At 34.5% G+C, this 13,135-nt stretch overlaps 1 protein-coding gene across 31 annotated transcripts in view; it reads right to left on the bottom strand.

The window, feature by feature from the left end:
• CLASP2 (cytoplasmic linker associated protein 2) overlaps nucleotides 1–13,135 on the bottom strand; it is a 184,055-nt gene that overhangs the window by 65,223 nt on the left and 105,697 nt on the right. For 14 of the 31 annotated variants that reach the window (XM_034991484.1, XM_034991494.1, XM_034991364.1 and 11 more), the window contains 3 exons: nucleotides 8,738–8,761; nucleotides 7,059–7,076; nucleotides 4,886–4,987 (listed from right to left, as the gene is read on the bottom strand). In XM_034991484.1, coding sequence (XP_034847375.1) covers nucleotides 4,886–4,987; nucleotides 7,059–7,076; nucleotides 8,738–8,761 — 144 coding nt within the window. Of the gene's footprint in view, nucleotides 1–4,706; nucleotides 4,734–4,885; nucleotides 4,988–7,058; nucleotides 7,077–8,737; nucleotides 8,762–13,135 lie in introns of all 31 variants that reach the window. The other 17 variants (XM_034991290.1, XM_034991333.1, XM_034991301.1 and 14 more) reach the window with 3 other exon arrangements.

Below are 13,135 nucleotides of genomic sequence, written 5' to 3'. Positions count from 1 at the left end.
ATAATTTAACTCTACATTCTGAATGGTAGCATTATAGAAAAGTTAAACTTGCACTTAAATAAATGAAAGCAACTCTTCATGAAAGCAACCTTTCCCCTTTGTTGGGCATCACTTCTCTTAACCAACAGGGCAGTCACTGCTCACCTTGTATAATCTTACCCAATCATGCTTCATTTTCACAGAGCAAAAACTAAAGACTCAAATGCCAATGTGGTCAAGCAGGAGATGTTAATGAGGGAGGAGCACTGAGTGTAAGGCAGGGAGGGGTGACTTTTCAGTTCCAGCCAGCTGTGTCTTGAGGTAATACCGGCCAGGTTTTAGGTTTTGTTTTGTTTTGTTTTAAATGAAAACTCTGAAATTTTCTCATTTTTATCATGTTGTGTAGACCAAATAATAAATGAATGGAGGTAGGCTGGATGTGGTCCACGGACTGCTGATCTGTGACCCTCACTAGTTTTCTTGGCATGGTCTTACTAAATACAAATTAAATTCATGCTTAATTCCTAAACTCTACCAGCACACAAAATGAAAATTATCTTCCACTGGTTATAGCAATACTGTATAAAATAAAGCAGTACTTCCGAAATTAACAATTTGAGTAGAAGGAACTCTAAATTATTTCAGGGCAATTACTCAATTCTACTTTAAAACGATGGCTCGTTTGAATTGTTTCTCGATGTTTCAGGTGAAGAATCTTCAAATCAGGTTTTTTTTCAGTTATAACCTTAAGGATACCCACAAGGCACCTATTTTCTCCATGCAGTATCTAAACTAAACATACACACCAAAACATCCAAACACCCAACATGCCACAAACTCACAATGCAAGATAAGCCAATGGAGTATTTTATGGGAACACTTGCAACAATATAAAAAGTATAAATAATGAACTGAATGAACACATACACTATGGTATTCTGTTAAAACTAATATAAATTTAAGGGGTAAAGGTGTTGGTAGGAGACTAAAGAATTCCTTGAAATGTGGGTCTATTCAGCAGAGAGGAAACATGCAGTATAGAAGCAGAGTAATCACCCCACCTATTCTAGGTTAACTGTGTTTATCAGAACTATGCAAGCTCACTCTTTCTATATTTAAATTCATTCATACCCTCTCCTAGAAAATAAAATTGGCAGTGTTCATTCTGATGAAAAATTGGCAGTGTTTATTTTGCTTTCATCATTACCCTCTCTTCTCCACGGACTCCAAACCCCTATGGACAGTGTGATCATTCCAATGCCTATGACTCATTTTGGAATTATTTGTACTTAGAGAAAATATCAGGGCTCTTTCCCCAGCCAAGGACTACCTAGGCTAATTACTTATAAGAAAACCACAGAATTGATGAAAAGGGGCATGATATACCTAGGGAATAGCATGCTACTAGAAAATACTCTAATTTGCAAAACTTGAAACCGGATACCTAATTTCTCTCGTGCTACCTAAAGTTTTCAAACTACCATTTTATACTTTTTATGTATTTTCAAGGCATTACTAAAACTCCTTTGTTTTTGAATGTCTAAACCTGTGGGATCGACTTGGATAATTTCAGCAATTCAAGGTTTTGGTAATAAAGACAGGCCAAAGATAATTGGCAATTTTTGCCCCAGTATGGCTACACAACAATGGAATTTTATGTTGAGAATTTCTGCTGAATAGAACCCATTCTAGATAATGAAAATAGGTGATCAAACAATAGATGCACACATAAAGTCTATAGATTCTTACCACCAATGGTATTAGCAGATTGTGATCCTGAACAAGTGTAAAGGCAGAATTAGGGTAAGGGTTATAATCCATGAAGAGGGAAGGAGCAGATTTAAAATGAATGGCAGATGGAAATAAGAAAGCTTTGGTCAGTTCTTAGAAAATAAAAAACCTTAAAGCAAAAAAAGCAAACTTTAAAAGAAAAATCCCTAAGCCATAGACGTCTGTAACAAAAGCAGTACATTTAGTAGCTTTTACAGCTGAAATCAGACACTCATGTACAAAGCAGATGAAATGAAGTTGCAAAAGTAAATATAAATTCTTCAGCTTTTCTTCTACTAATAGCCTATAATCTAAATAATTAAATGTTTAACTTTTTATTATTTAAACATTTAATTTAAAACTACGGGTAAAGAAGAACTACAACATCTTATAGCTGAAGAAAGCTTACATGAAAAAGCTACAAATCTTTTTTTTTTTAAGATGCACAGAAAAAAAAAACAAACAAAAAACGGCAGGAGGTTGGGGTAAGGAGACCGAGTTTCTGACAGGCTGTAGTACAGCCATTTGTACACAACCAGTCACTACCAACAATAACAAAAGACACCATCCTTATGTAAATATAAATCTGGAAGTCTCTCCATTGGGTCTGCTTTTATTTATTTTGGTTAGTCATCAGAACACACCTGCTTTGACCCAAGGGATTTTTTTTTTCCTAAATGGTAATATAAAAATTTGGGAAGATCATGCAAACTCTAATGAATTACTTCACAACAAAGTGAAGACAGAGGTCATAGCAATATTTCTGTGCAAATATGTTGTAAAGAAACTTGCATCAAATCGTACAGGGCCACAATTTCTTTTTTCAAAAGAATCTGGAATGGAATATACAGTCATTCAAATAAATAAGCAAGCAAACAAACAAAAACTTCTTCAACATGATTTAAAACCTAAGGGATTTTATAGTGAGAAAGTCTTCTGATTTTAAAATCCTACCAGGTCTAAAAAACCTATTATTATGTTCCCATACTCAGGAGAGGATTTGAAGTATTGTAGACTGGGTTTCAAAGTGAAAAATCAAATATAAAAAAATTATTCTAAATCTTACTGAAGTGATCAGTAATTACAATATACCTAAAAGGGAAGTCCTTAGGTAATATATTAGAAAACCATACACAAAGCACTTTGAATCTTTGTCACAAGTTCTGTCTTGGTATTACTTTAGAAAAGAACTAAATAAAATAGCTCACATCAAATTAAAGTTTATCCTTAAGATACTGGATAGAGACAGTTTTAGGTTGCTATCTTTATTCTTCTTTATGCTTTAAATTTCCTATCATTATTTATTTCGTTGTTTCCTGAAGGCCATAAACGTAACAAGGTACAAAAGTATACAACAGGAGTTTAAAATTCAGTTGACATTAGGTTAATAACAACAAGGAGGACAATTTTATCAGCTGAAATATAGAGCGCCTATTCTGGGCCCAGGTATGTCTTAAGGTACATTAAATATATAACATTTAATGGAATAAAAATATAACATTTAATCCTCACTACAATCCTCTGAGATTATCCTCTTCATTTTATAGATAAATATACAGAAACACAGCAACTTTAAGTAAACTGGAAGAGCCATGATTCATATATGGGTAATATGGCTCCAGAGTCCATGATCCAGATCAAATACTTCTGAGACTTTATTATACACAAATCACTTGCTGATCTTGTTAAAAAGATTGAATTCAGGACATCTATGGTGGCATGAAATTATGCATTTCTGACTAGCTCCCAGGTGATTCTGATGCTACATTTGGAGTAGCAAACCTCTAAGCAACTATGCTACAACTGCTAATGATTGAGTTACTTAAAACAATTACTCTAAAAATACAGAAAAAAAATTAAAAATACAGAAGATCAGGGGAAAATGCGATATGATCTATTCCTAATTTGGAATTTGGAAGAAGAGCCCTTACCCAGAGGGCATTTTCCATTTTTTTCTTATTTATAAATAATCCTCAATTTGCAAACCAATTTTACCAAGGATTTCCTCATTTTTAGGGCTCTTGTTGAATATTCCCATCATTTCTCTGCCTGGATTTTTTGACTCTGGAAAGAGGAGAAAAGGAGAACCTGCTGGCAGGACTTGTGTAATCACCACCTGGCCCCCTCCAAGCCCAGCTCTTTTCCCTGATTCCAAGATTTGGGAATCAAATTAAAAAACAGACAACTAGGACATCTATATCTTGATAAATCACCTACACGACTGTGGAAGATAGTTAAATATATTTCTTTTCAAAATAGCCAAGTATGTAGAATAACACCCAAATTACTTCCCTAGGGAAAAAAAAAGCTGTTTTTAGAGCTAAGTGCTAATGAAAATCTCTTGATAAAGAAAGAATAGGAACAAACTCTTAAATTAATAATGCCATAAATGTATGGGTTACTATTCTGGAACATGTAGAAATGGATCATTCATTTTACCTAGACCTCAAAATTGTGCTTTTTAATAATTGTGCTTATGAGGAACTCCGCTTCCAATGAAATAGTAAAAATATAAATCTTAAATTTAATAAGAAATATAATAGAACTGGTCATTTTGTGTTTCCTCACTATGAATCAGTATACACCTGCCAAAAATGCTAACTGTATTCTAATAGATTTTGGGAGAGTATGAAGACACACATGTCTGTCCTTGAATAGTATTAGCTAGATGCAACCAGATTAGATGCTAACATATGGCAATTATTTTGCCTCTAAAAAGCACAATTTTCTACATTTGCAAGTTTCTGAGTAGACTGTGAAAACCTTAATGCTAAGAGATTTGTGCTACTTAAAATATCTCCATGCAAAACTTTGTACAGCAGATGAAGTTTTTTCTTTCTAAGTGGCGGATATCAATGATGCAGCCCTAGTAACACACCAAAGACAAGACAACACTCACTCAAAAAAATTCCAAAACATGCACAACAACTGATCCAAAACATTGAAAAAAAAAATACCTTCATTTTTGTCAGGTGATGATGAACCTAAAGTACAGAACAAGAACTCAGTATGTGGCTTGTCTTTTTTGAAGTTAGCTTTGTCTTTATCCACTGGTCAATCTCCTAATACAGTCATATACAAGCAACACACTTATCCTAGTGCATTACAAATGCAGGAAAACTCAGGCAATACGTACGCTGTGACTGAGACACCATTTTTGTTCGACTTCTTCCTCGAGAATCTGTCTTGGCATTTCCCATGCCAGCAAGTGGTGCTGAAAGCTTCGCTCTCACCCGGCCTAAGGAATAAAATTATTTACATAATTAAAGACATTTTTCTATAATGATATTTAGTAATGAGGAAAAAAATCTCACTGTAATTTCTAATTGGGTGTGCTTTTTAAGTACTGTTAAATTTTGTAACAATGTAACCATCACTGACAGGTGATATTTCTCCTAAAAAATTTTAGCATACATACTGCTTTCTATGTGTTGCACCATTAAGCTAACTTTCCTTCAAGGGTAAAAATAAAATCAAACTAAAAGATTTCCATTCTTAGTTTGATATTATTAGTCTAGTAGAGTCATAATTAACATAATTACGACAGGCATGATACTTATTTCTTAATTGGCAGTTCCAATTCTAAAATTTGTTTCCATAAAATTTAGTTTATTCTCAAATACAGTCTATAGTTTTAAGTATCAGCCTAATCTTATTAGAAACAACAACCCAAATAATTCTTTTGACTGAAAATATACTTCTAAAAGGGATTTGCAGGAAGAGATAATATTAGCTAAATATTTAGTATTTTTATCTTGTGCTAAACATCAGATTACTACAGACAGATATGGACACATTTACTATTCTCTTCCCCCAACCAGTTTCATTTATAAAATGATTTGAGGAAATACCAATCACATAAGAGTTGGCACTTTTCTCAGCATACTCCCTTCTCCTTTACCACTGCCTCATCCCCCTCCACAAAACCAAGCCACATTTATTTTTAGAATTTTGAACCAAAGGAGATAATGTTTATCAAAGTACCTAGGTGTCATTAGTAAAAACAAAAATATATTACTGGTAGCTACTACGGTGTTCTCAAGCAGTCTCAACCATATCAAATCAGAACGAATACTAAATATAATCATGAAGAAGGGCTCAGAATCCTGTTAAGTTAAAAGGTACAATTTGTGGGGCAATCATTATACTGGCTGGCCTGATATGGCTATATTAATTAGGAAAAAATAAATGAAGAGTAAGGAGAAATTACAAAATTAAGAAATGAGTGAGGGAAGATAAGAGAGTGATTAAAAACCGGGAATAAAACAGAAGCAAAACCAGAAGTCTAGTTGGTGAGTCTAGCATTCTCAATTCTTCAAGGCCCTCAATAAGCCCATAGTTCAGGCCTTTCACCCTTTTAGAGTCTGTTTAGAGTAGGATACAATGTTCTCCCAACTAAGAAGTAAAACAGAAAGACAAAATTATTATTTTTGAAATGGAAAATTTATCCAATATAACAAAGAAATTAGGATAACTATTCTGATACTATCGTTCTAAATTATACTGCTACAGTGCCAGAAACCATTTTTAGAGTACTCCAATTGGTATGGAAAATATGAAATATTTCAACTATATCAGAGTAAGTATGAGACTAAAAATGTTAAATACACTTGGTTTTATATCACGAGAAAAAGTCATCTATGTAAAACTTAGGAGAAAAAGAAGTGTGTTTCAAAATCACAGGTTTAATAAGACAGCCTTCAGGCAATATAAATTAAAAAACTAAATTTTTTTCCTTTCTACAAATTCAAAAGCAATAAACAGTTATTTTCTTAAAGGAAACTGGCTCAATAAAGTAGTCTATCTAGCAAGTTTTTTGTAATCCCAAATTCAAATCATATATGCAATTCTCCACTGATTCTAAATCAAAGACACACTTAAAAGCGGCCTAAATCAATGTATTTAAACTCCCATGATAAAGCAATGGAGCATGCTCCCCCAAAGTATAAATGAATTAGCATAAATTAAAAAACAAAACCACAAAAATAAAGAAAAGCACTAATGATGCTACTGAAAAAACACTATTTACTAACTTTATACTAGATATTATTAAACATGTTAAGCAATTATGTTTTTCCAGCATGAGATGATCCAAGATACAAAGCAAAACTCCAGATGAAGAACTAAAGAAAAAAAATTCACATGTGTAATTAACGCAACCAAACATAAAATGTAGAAGCTATCACAGTTGGCAAATTATATAGTTTTGCAAAAAAATTAGCCTATTTTAGTGTTTAATATTTAATTCCTACTAATGAAAATATTAACGTAGAGGTATTTGTGTTACTAACAAAATGTATAATTCTTACCATCTTCAGATGTTGCTCCTAAATAAGAGAAATAAAATAACAACATTTCATCAAATTCTGCCAATGCTGATATTAAGACCTATTTACACCTCCCACCCAAGACTACAATGAAAGAGTGAAAAAAAATATCTTCTAGTCTTTGAGGTCATCTAATGACTCACAGCACAAGAAAAGGTTAAAACTAAACAAATGAAAATGGCAAAATTCCATAACTCTTTTATCTGCTACATTTCATACTCAAAATTTGAAATGGTGAAGAAAATTATAGAAGTTAATCACTCAAGAAAGATGTAACCCTGTCATTACTCTCTCTGAAATGGAGGTTTTTACAGAATAAGAATACTTTCTGTGCATTTTCAAAAAGTTATCCATAAAAGAACTAGAAAAGCTAACTGATAAACATGGGAGTCAAATCCATGACGTAGGCCTCATTAACCCAGTATTTTCATTACAGCATTACAAAGACCTATCAATCCATCATGTATTTACTCAACATTTATGTATGCTCCCTAAGATGTCAATGAAAAGTAGCAGAAATGAACAAGTGAAAATATCACAACTCACTAAAGGGCAATAACAGATATATCTCTGTATGTGTATATACAGATTTTTTTAAACATAGGATTGAACATCAGTGGGAGTAACACATCACGTGACACAGATGATTCTTCAAATAGATTGATGTTTCTGACCCAAACAAGAAAAGATCTTAATCTGGAAAGTGAGAATAGTTTAAGGACAGATAATTTCAGTGTGAGAAGTGATACCATAAAGGGTTTAAAATACAGAAACTATCTTGTGGTGGGCTTTCATTTCATTCAATAATTTTTTTAACTTATGAAATATATTAAACATACAGAGGAACATAGAGACACTGTAAATAACAGTCATGTACCCAACCCAAGATTAAATAAATCTCCCATTTCATCAGAATGGAAGATATGTCTGAGAGCTATGTAATAACTGACAGAAAAACATATAATTCTCCAACTTTCCTATATCTCATACTAAGACTTATAGATTCAGTATCTTCTTACAAGTTCTTAAAAAAAAGCTCAAGTTCCTAGACAACATTATGGTATCTGATGAAGTGAAGGGAAAATGTAGATAATATGCCATGTAGTATTTGACAAATACCATACAGATAAAAAATACCACATTGATCCAAGCAACTATAGATAAGCTACAATCACTTGAATACTGAAATTAAAACTTAAAAATTCAGTCCTGAATAAATGTTCATTTAAAACTTACTCTTAAAAAGACAGCATTGTAACTTGCACTTTGTTTTCACAAATAACCATATGAATCTGTAAAATATCTCATTTGTCTCTCTATCACAGTTAGTAAACTAAAGAGTTCTATCAAATGCCTTATGAGTTGCATTCTTCTGATTCTGATTCTATTTCAGAGACAGACTTAAGAAATCAAGAATATTTCTATGAGCTAAGGAAAAAAAATTAAGATAACTGATTTAACTCACAACAAACAGTAACCTAATATTTGAATAGACTAGGAAACCCAAAAATGGATATGCCTAACCCAAAATTTAGAGAATTACACAGTCATTTTTACATTCAGATTGCTGCAAAATATGCAGTCTATTTTCAAAAAGAGAATGAAGACATTATATAGAATCCAAGAGCTGTAAAAATCTGTAGAATTAGAAAAGTTCTTACCATCCATCTTGTCAGAAGTATCCTCTTTGATGAAAGAGCAAGCAAAGAACAGAGGAAAACTTAGTATATTAGAAAAATGATTTTATAATCCCTAGAACATTATTTTTAAGACGACAGAATTCATAGCACAGACATGTATATGAAACTTGTTTTCAACTAAAACATACTAGGAGATTTAAACAAGATGAGGTTCCTTTGTGAGAAAAAGATACAAAGAATCGCTAATGAACTTGATTTTCACTCCCCCAGAGTGAGAAGTTAGTAAAGCCCATATCCCAACTTGGGACCCTTGCCATCATCAGGCAGACCTCTTGCTTTGGTCTTCTGAGTTTCTTGAAATCAAACACTCATCATATCCCCATTCCCCATTCTCCTCATTCCCAAAGGAACTGGGAGAAAAAACCCAGTAGCAACTGTTTTAAGTAATGTACTAAGTTTAACATTGCAAGATTATAGTAAGAAAAGTCTCTAATGACTTCCAAATCTAATCTCACAAGCACAGATCTTTCTCCTAAGTTCCACTGCCATGCTATCTTGATGCCACTGTCTCTCTCTCTTTCTCATTATACTACTGTGACTCCTCAACACCTCCAGTCTGATGTCTCACTGGGACTTCAAATTCTAAACGCATAAAATGCAACAAGATTTTCAGCTGCTCATCCTTCAGCAATCTACCACTAGACTGAGAGACTCTGAGTACAGAAGCATCTATTTCTGGATCTCCATTACCTAGTAGGATGCCTGGCAAAAACTAAGTGCTCATTAAGTGTTTGCTGAAAAACAATGGAACACTCCCTCTGATCCATAAACGTTCAGCCATGACAAGCAAGGCTCAAAGTAGAAGAAAGCAGAGTACATCAGTCACATGTGTATACGAAAGCTGTCTGGAGGAGAGGGGGGAGTGGGGAGAGGGAGGAAGATAACAGAAGGAGAGAGGCAGAAGAGGGGGGTGGCTATCCAGTTGTTTCAGCACTATTTGTTGAAAAGAATTCTTTCCCCAATGAATGGTCTTGGCACCCTTGTGAAAAAATCAACTGATCATAAATATATGGGTTTATTTCTGGCCCCTCAACTCCATTTCATTGGTCTACATGTCTGTCCTTATGCTAGTACCACAGAGACTTGATTACTGTAGCGCTGAGTAAGTTTTGAAATTGGGAAGTGTGAGTCCACCAACTTTTTCAAGATTGTTCTTTCTCAAAATTTTTTCATCTACTTTGGATCCCTTGCATTTTCATACGGATTTTAGGATGTATTTGTCAATTTCTATAAAAAGGCATCTAGGGAGAGGAGAGAAACAAAGAAAGGCATCTGGGGAGAGGAGGGGAGAGGGAGAGAGACAAAGAAAGGAAGAAGGAATAGAGAAACAGAAAAGAAATAAAGAGAGGAAGAATGAGAAAATCCATTATTTAGGCCCTGGAAAGAGCCAAAGGCAAGTAGTTCATTGACTCTTGAGTGTAAACATGGACCAGATAAAGAGGACAGAGGGACACCTTTCCCTTCTGTAATGAAGTAAATGTGCAATTCAAACCTTAAAGAACCAAAAGAAACTAATTAAGTCAATCTCACAGCACTATTATAGACCTCCTTATGCAAAAAAAATATTGTTACAAATTGCTTTCTTTCCTAGTTCACATTGAACACTTCAAATATTGTATTTTTCTGGTAATAAAAATAATAGATATTAAATATCACATTTTTAAGACTCCAGATAAATAGGTTTTATGTCTTCCTGTTTCTTCCCCACTTAAAAGATAAGATATAATTTATGTACCATTAAATTCACCTTTTTATACAATTCAGTGTGTTTTGTATATTAACAGGTTGCACAACCCTCATCACTAATTCCATAAAGTTTTCATCACCCCTGAAAGAAATCCTGTTAGGAGTCACTCCCTATTCCCCTGACTCTCAGCCCCTGGCAACTAATTTACTTTCTGTTTCTGTGGATTCATCTATTCTAGACACTGCATGTAAGTGGAATCAAATAGTAAGTGGTTGTTTGTCTGACTTCATAATGTCCACCCATCTTGAAGCATGCATTAGTACTTTTATGTAACGTACTCCTTTTTATGGCTGAATAATATTCCACTCTAGTGTATGGACATATCTATTTAACCATTCACCAGTTGATGGACATTTGGGTTGTTTCCACGGCTATTATGAATACTGTTGCTACGACCATTCATGTGCACATTTTTATGATAACATGTCCTTCATATTATCTTGGATATACCAGCTAGGAGTAGAACTGCTGGTCACCTGGTAACTCTGTTTCACTTTTTGAGAAACTCCCAAGCTGTTGCCATAGCAGCTCCACTATTTTACATTCTTATCAGCCCTGCATGAAGGTTCTAATTTCTCCTTATCCTCATCAGCATTTGTTATTGTCCATCTTTTTGGTAACAGCCATCTTCATGGATGTGAAGTGGTATCTTATTGTGCTTTTGATTTGCAGTTTCCTAATGACTAATGACGTTAGGCATCTTTTCATGCACTTACTGGTGGTCTGTACATTGTCTTTAGAGAAATGTCTATTCAAATCTTTTGCCCATTTTTAAATTGAATTGTCTTTGTTACTGAGTTGTAAGAGTTCTTCATGTAATTGGAACAGAAGTCCCTAATATCAGACACGTGTTTTGAAATGTTCTCTCTCTCTTTCTCTATGCTGTCTTTTCACTTTCTTGTTGGTGCCCTTTGAAGTACAAAAGTTTTAAATTTTGATGAAACCCAATTATCTATCCTTTCTCAGGTTGTTTGTGTGTTTGGTGTAGTATCTAAGAAAACAGTACTTAAAAAATTCACACCTGTTTTCTTCCAAGAGTTTCACAGTTTTAGCTCTTACATTTGGGTCTCTGATCCACTTTGAGTTAACTTTCTGGATATGGTGTGAGATAGGGATCCAAATTCATTCCTTGGCAAGTGGCTATCCAGTTGTTTCAGCACCATTTGTTGAAAAGAATTCTTTCCCCAATGGTCTTGGCACCCTTGTGAAAAAATTAACTGATCATAAATATATGGGTTTATTTCTGGCCCCTCAACTCCATTTCATTGGTCTATATGTCTATCCTTATGCTAGTACCACAGAGACTTGATTACTGTAGTGCTGAGTAAGTTTTGATATTGGAAAGTGTGAGTCCACCAACTTTTTCAAGACTGTTCTTTCTCAAAATTGTTTCATCTACTTTGGATTCCTTGCATTTTCATACGGATTTCAGGATGTGTTTGTCAATTTCTATAAAAAGACATCTGGACTTTTGACAGGGATTGCATTGAATCTATAGGTCAATTTGCGATCTTAACAATGTTAAGTCTTTATTTTTTTTAAAGATTTTAGAGAAAGAGAGTGAGCAAGTGTGGTGGGGGAGAGGGAGAGAGAATTTCAAGCAGAGTCCCTGCTGAGCACAGAACTCGAGGCGGGACTTGATCTCACGACCCGTGAGATCATGACCTGAACTGAAACTAAGAGTTAGATGCTCAATCGACTGAGCCACCCAGGTGCCCCCAGTAGTAAGTCTTTAAAGAACCTGGGTGTCTTTCCATTAATTTATATTTTAACAATGTATTGTAGTTTTCGGTGAACAAGTATGAAAATAATTATATATATATAAAATTTTTGCGCTTGGTTCTCTGTCTCCTGGTTCCTGATACAGTGTTCCTAAGACCCTTATAATTTCCTAAGTTATAAGAGCACTAGGAGTATCTTTTTTGTTCTACTATTTGGTCTTTGACCCTGGTACCTGACACAGATACCCTGACTTAAGACCCTTGTAATTTCCTGAATGATAGCAGTGTCTTTTGTTTTAATGAGGTGATTCCTGGTGGGCTCCTGGAGAGAATGGAGGCTGGTCACCAGAAAGATGAAAAGCCATGATTAGAAGCTTGGAATTTTTAGCCGTTCTCCATCTTCTGGGAGAGGAAGAAAAGCTGAAAACTGAGTTAATGACTGATCATGCCTATGTGATGAGGCTTCCCTAAAAATCCCAAAAGTACAAGGTTCAGAGACTTTCCGGGTTGATAAATGTACCAGGAGGGTGGCACACTATTAACTCCATGGGAACAAAAACTCTTGTGCTTAGGACCCTTCCAGACTTTGCCCCATGTATCTCTTCATCTGGCTGCCCATTCAAATCCTTTACAAGTCCTTTGTAATAAACCAGTAATCTAGTAAGTAGACTGTTTTCCTGAGTTTTCTGAGTCAATCTAGCAAATTAATTGAACCTCAGGAGGAGGTTATGGGAACCTCTGATTTATAGTCAGTTTGGTCAAAAGCACTGGTGACAACCTGGATTTGCAATTAATGTCTGAAGAGTGGGGTTGGGGACAGGCATGGGCAGTCTTATAGGACTGAGCCCTTAATCTGTGAGGTCTGTGCTAATTATAGTTACTGTCAGAACT

This window comes from Mirounga leonina, unplaced genomic scaffold (genome assembly GCF_011800145.1).
Source record: "Mirounga leonina isolate KUSES-001 unplaced genomic scaffold, KU_Mleo_1.0 Mir_115, whole genome shotgun sequence".
Lineage (NCBI taxonomy): Eukaryota > Metazoa > Chordata > Mammalia > Carnivora > Phocidae > Mirounga > Mirounga leonina.
Note: the sequence above shows the minus strand (reverse complement) of the source record. Positions and strands in the feature narration are given on the sequence as shown.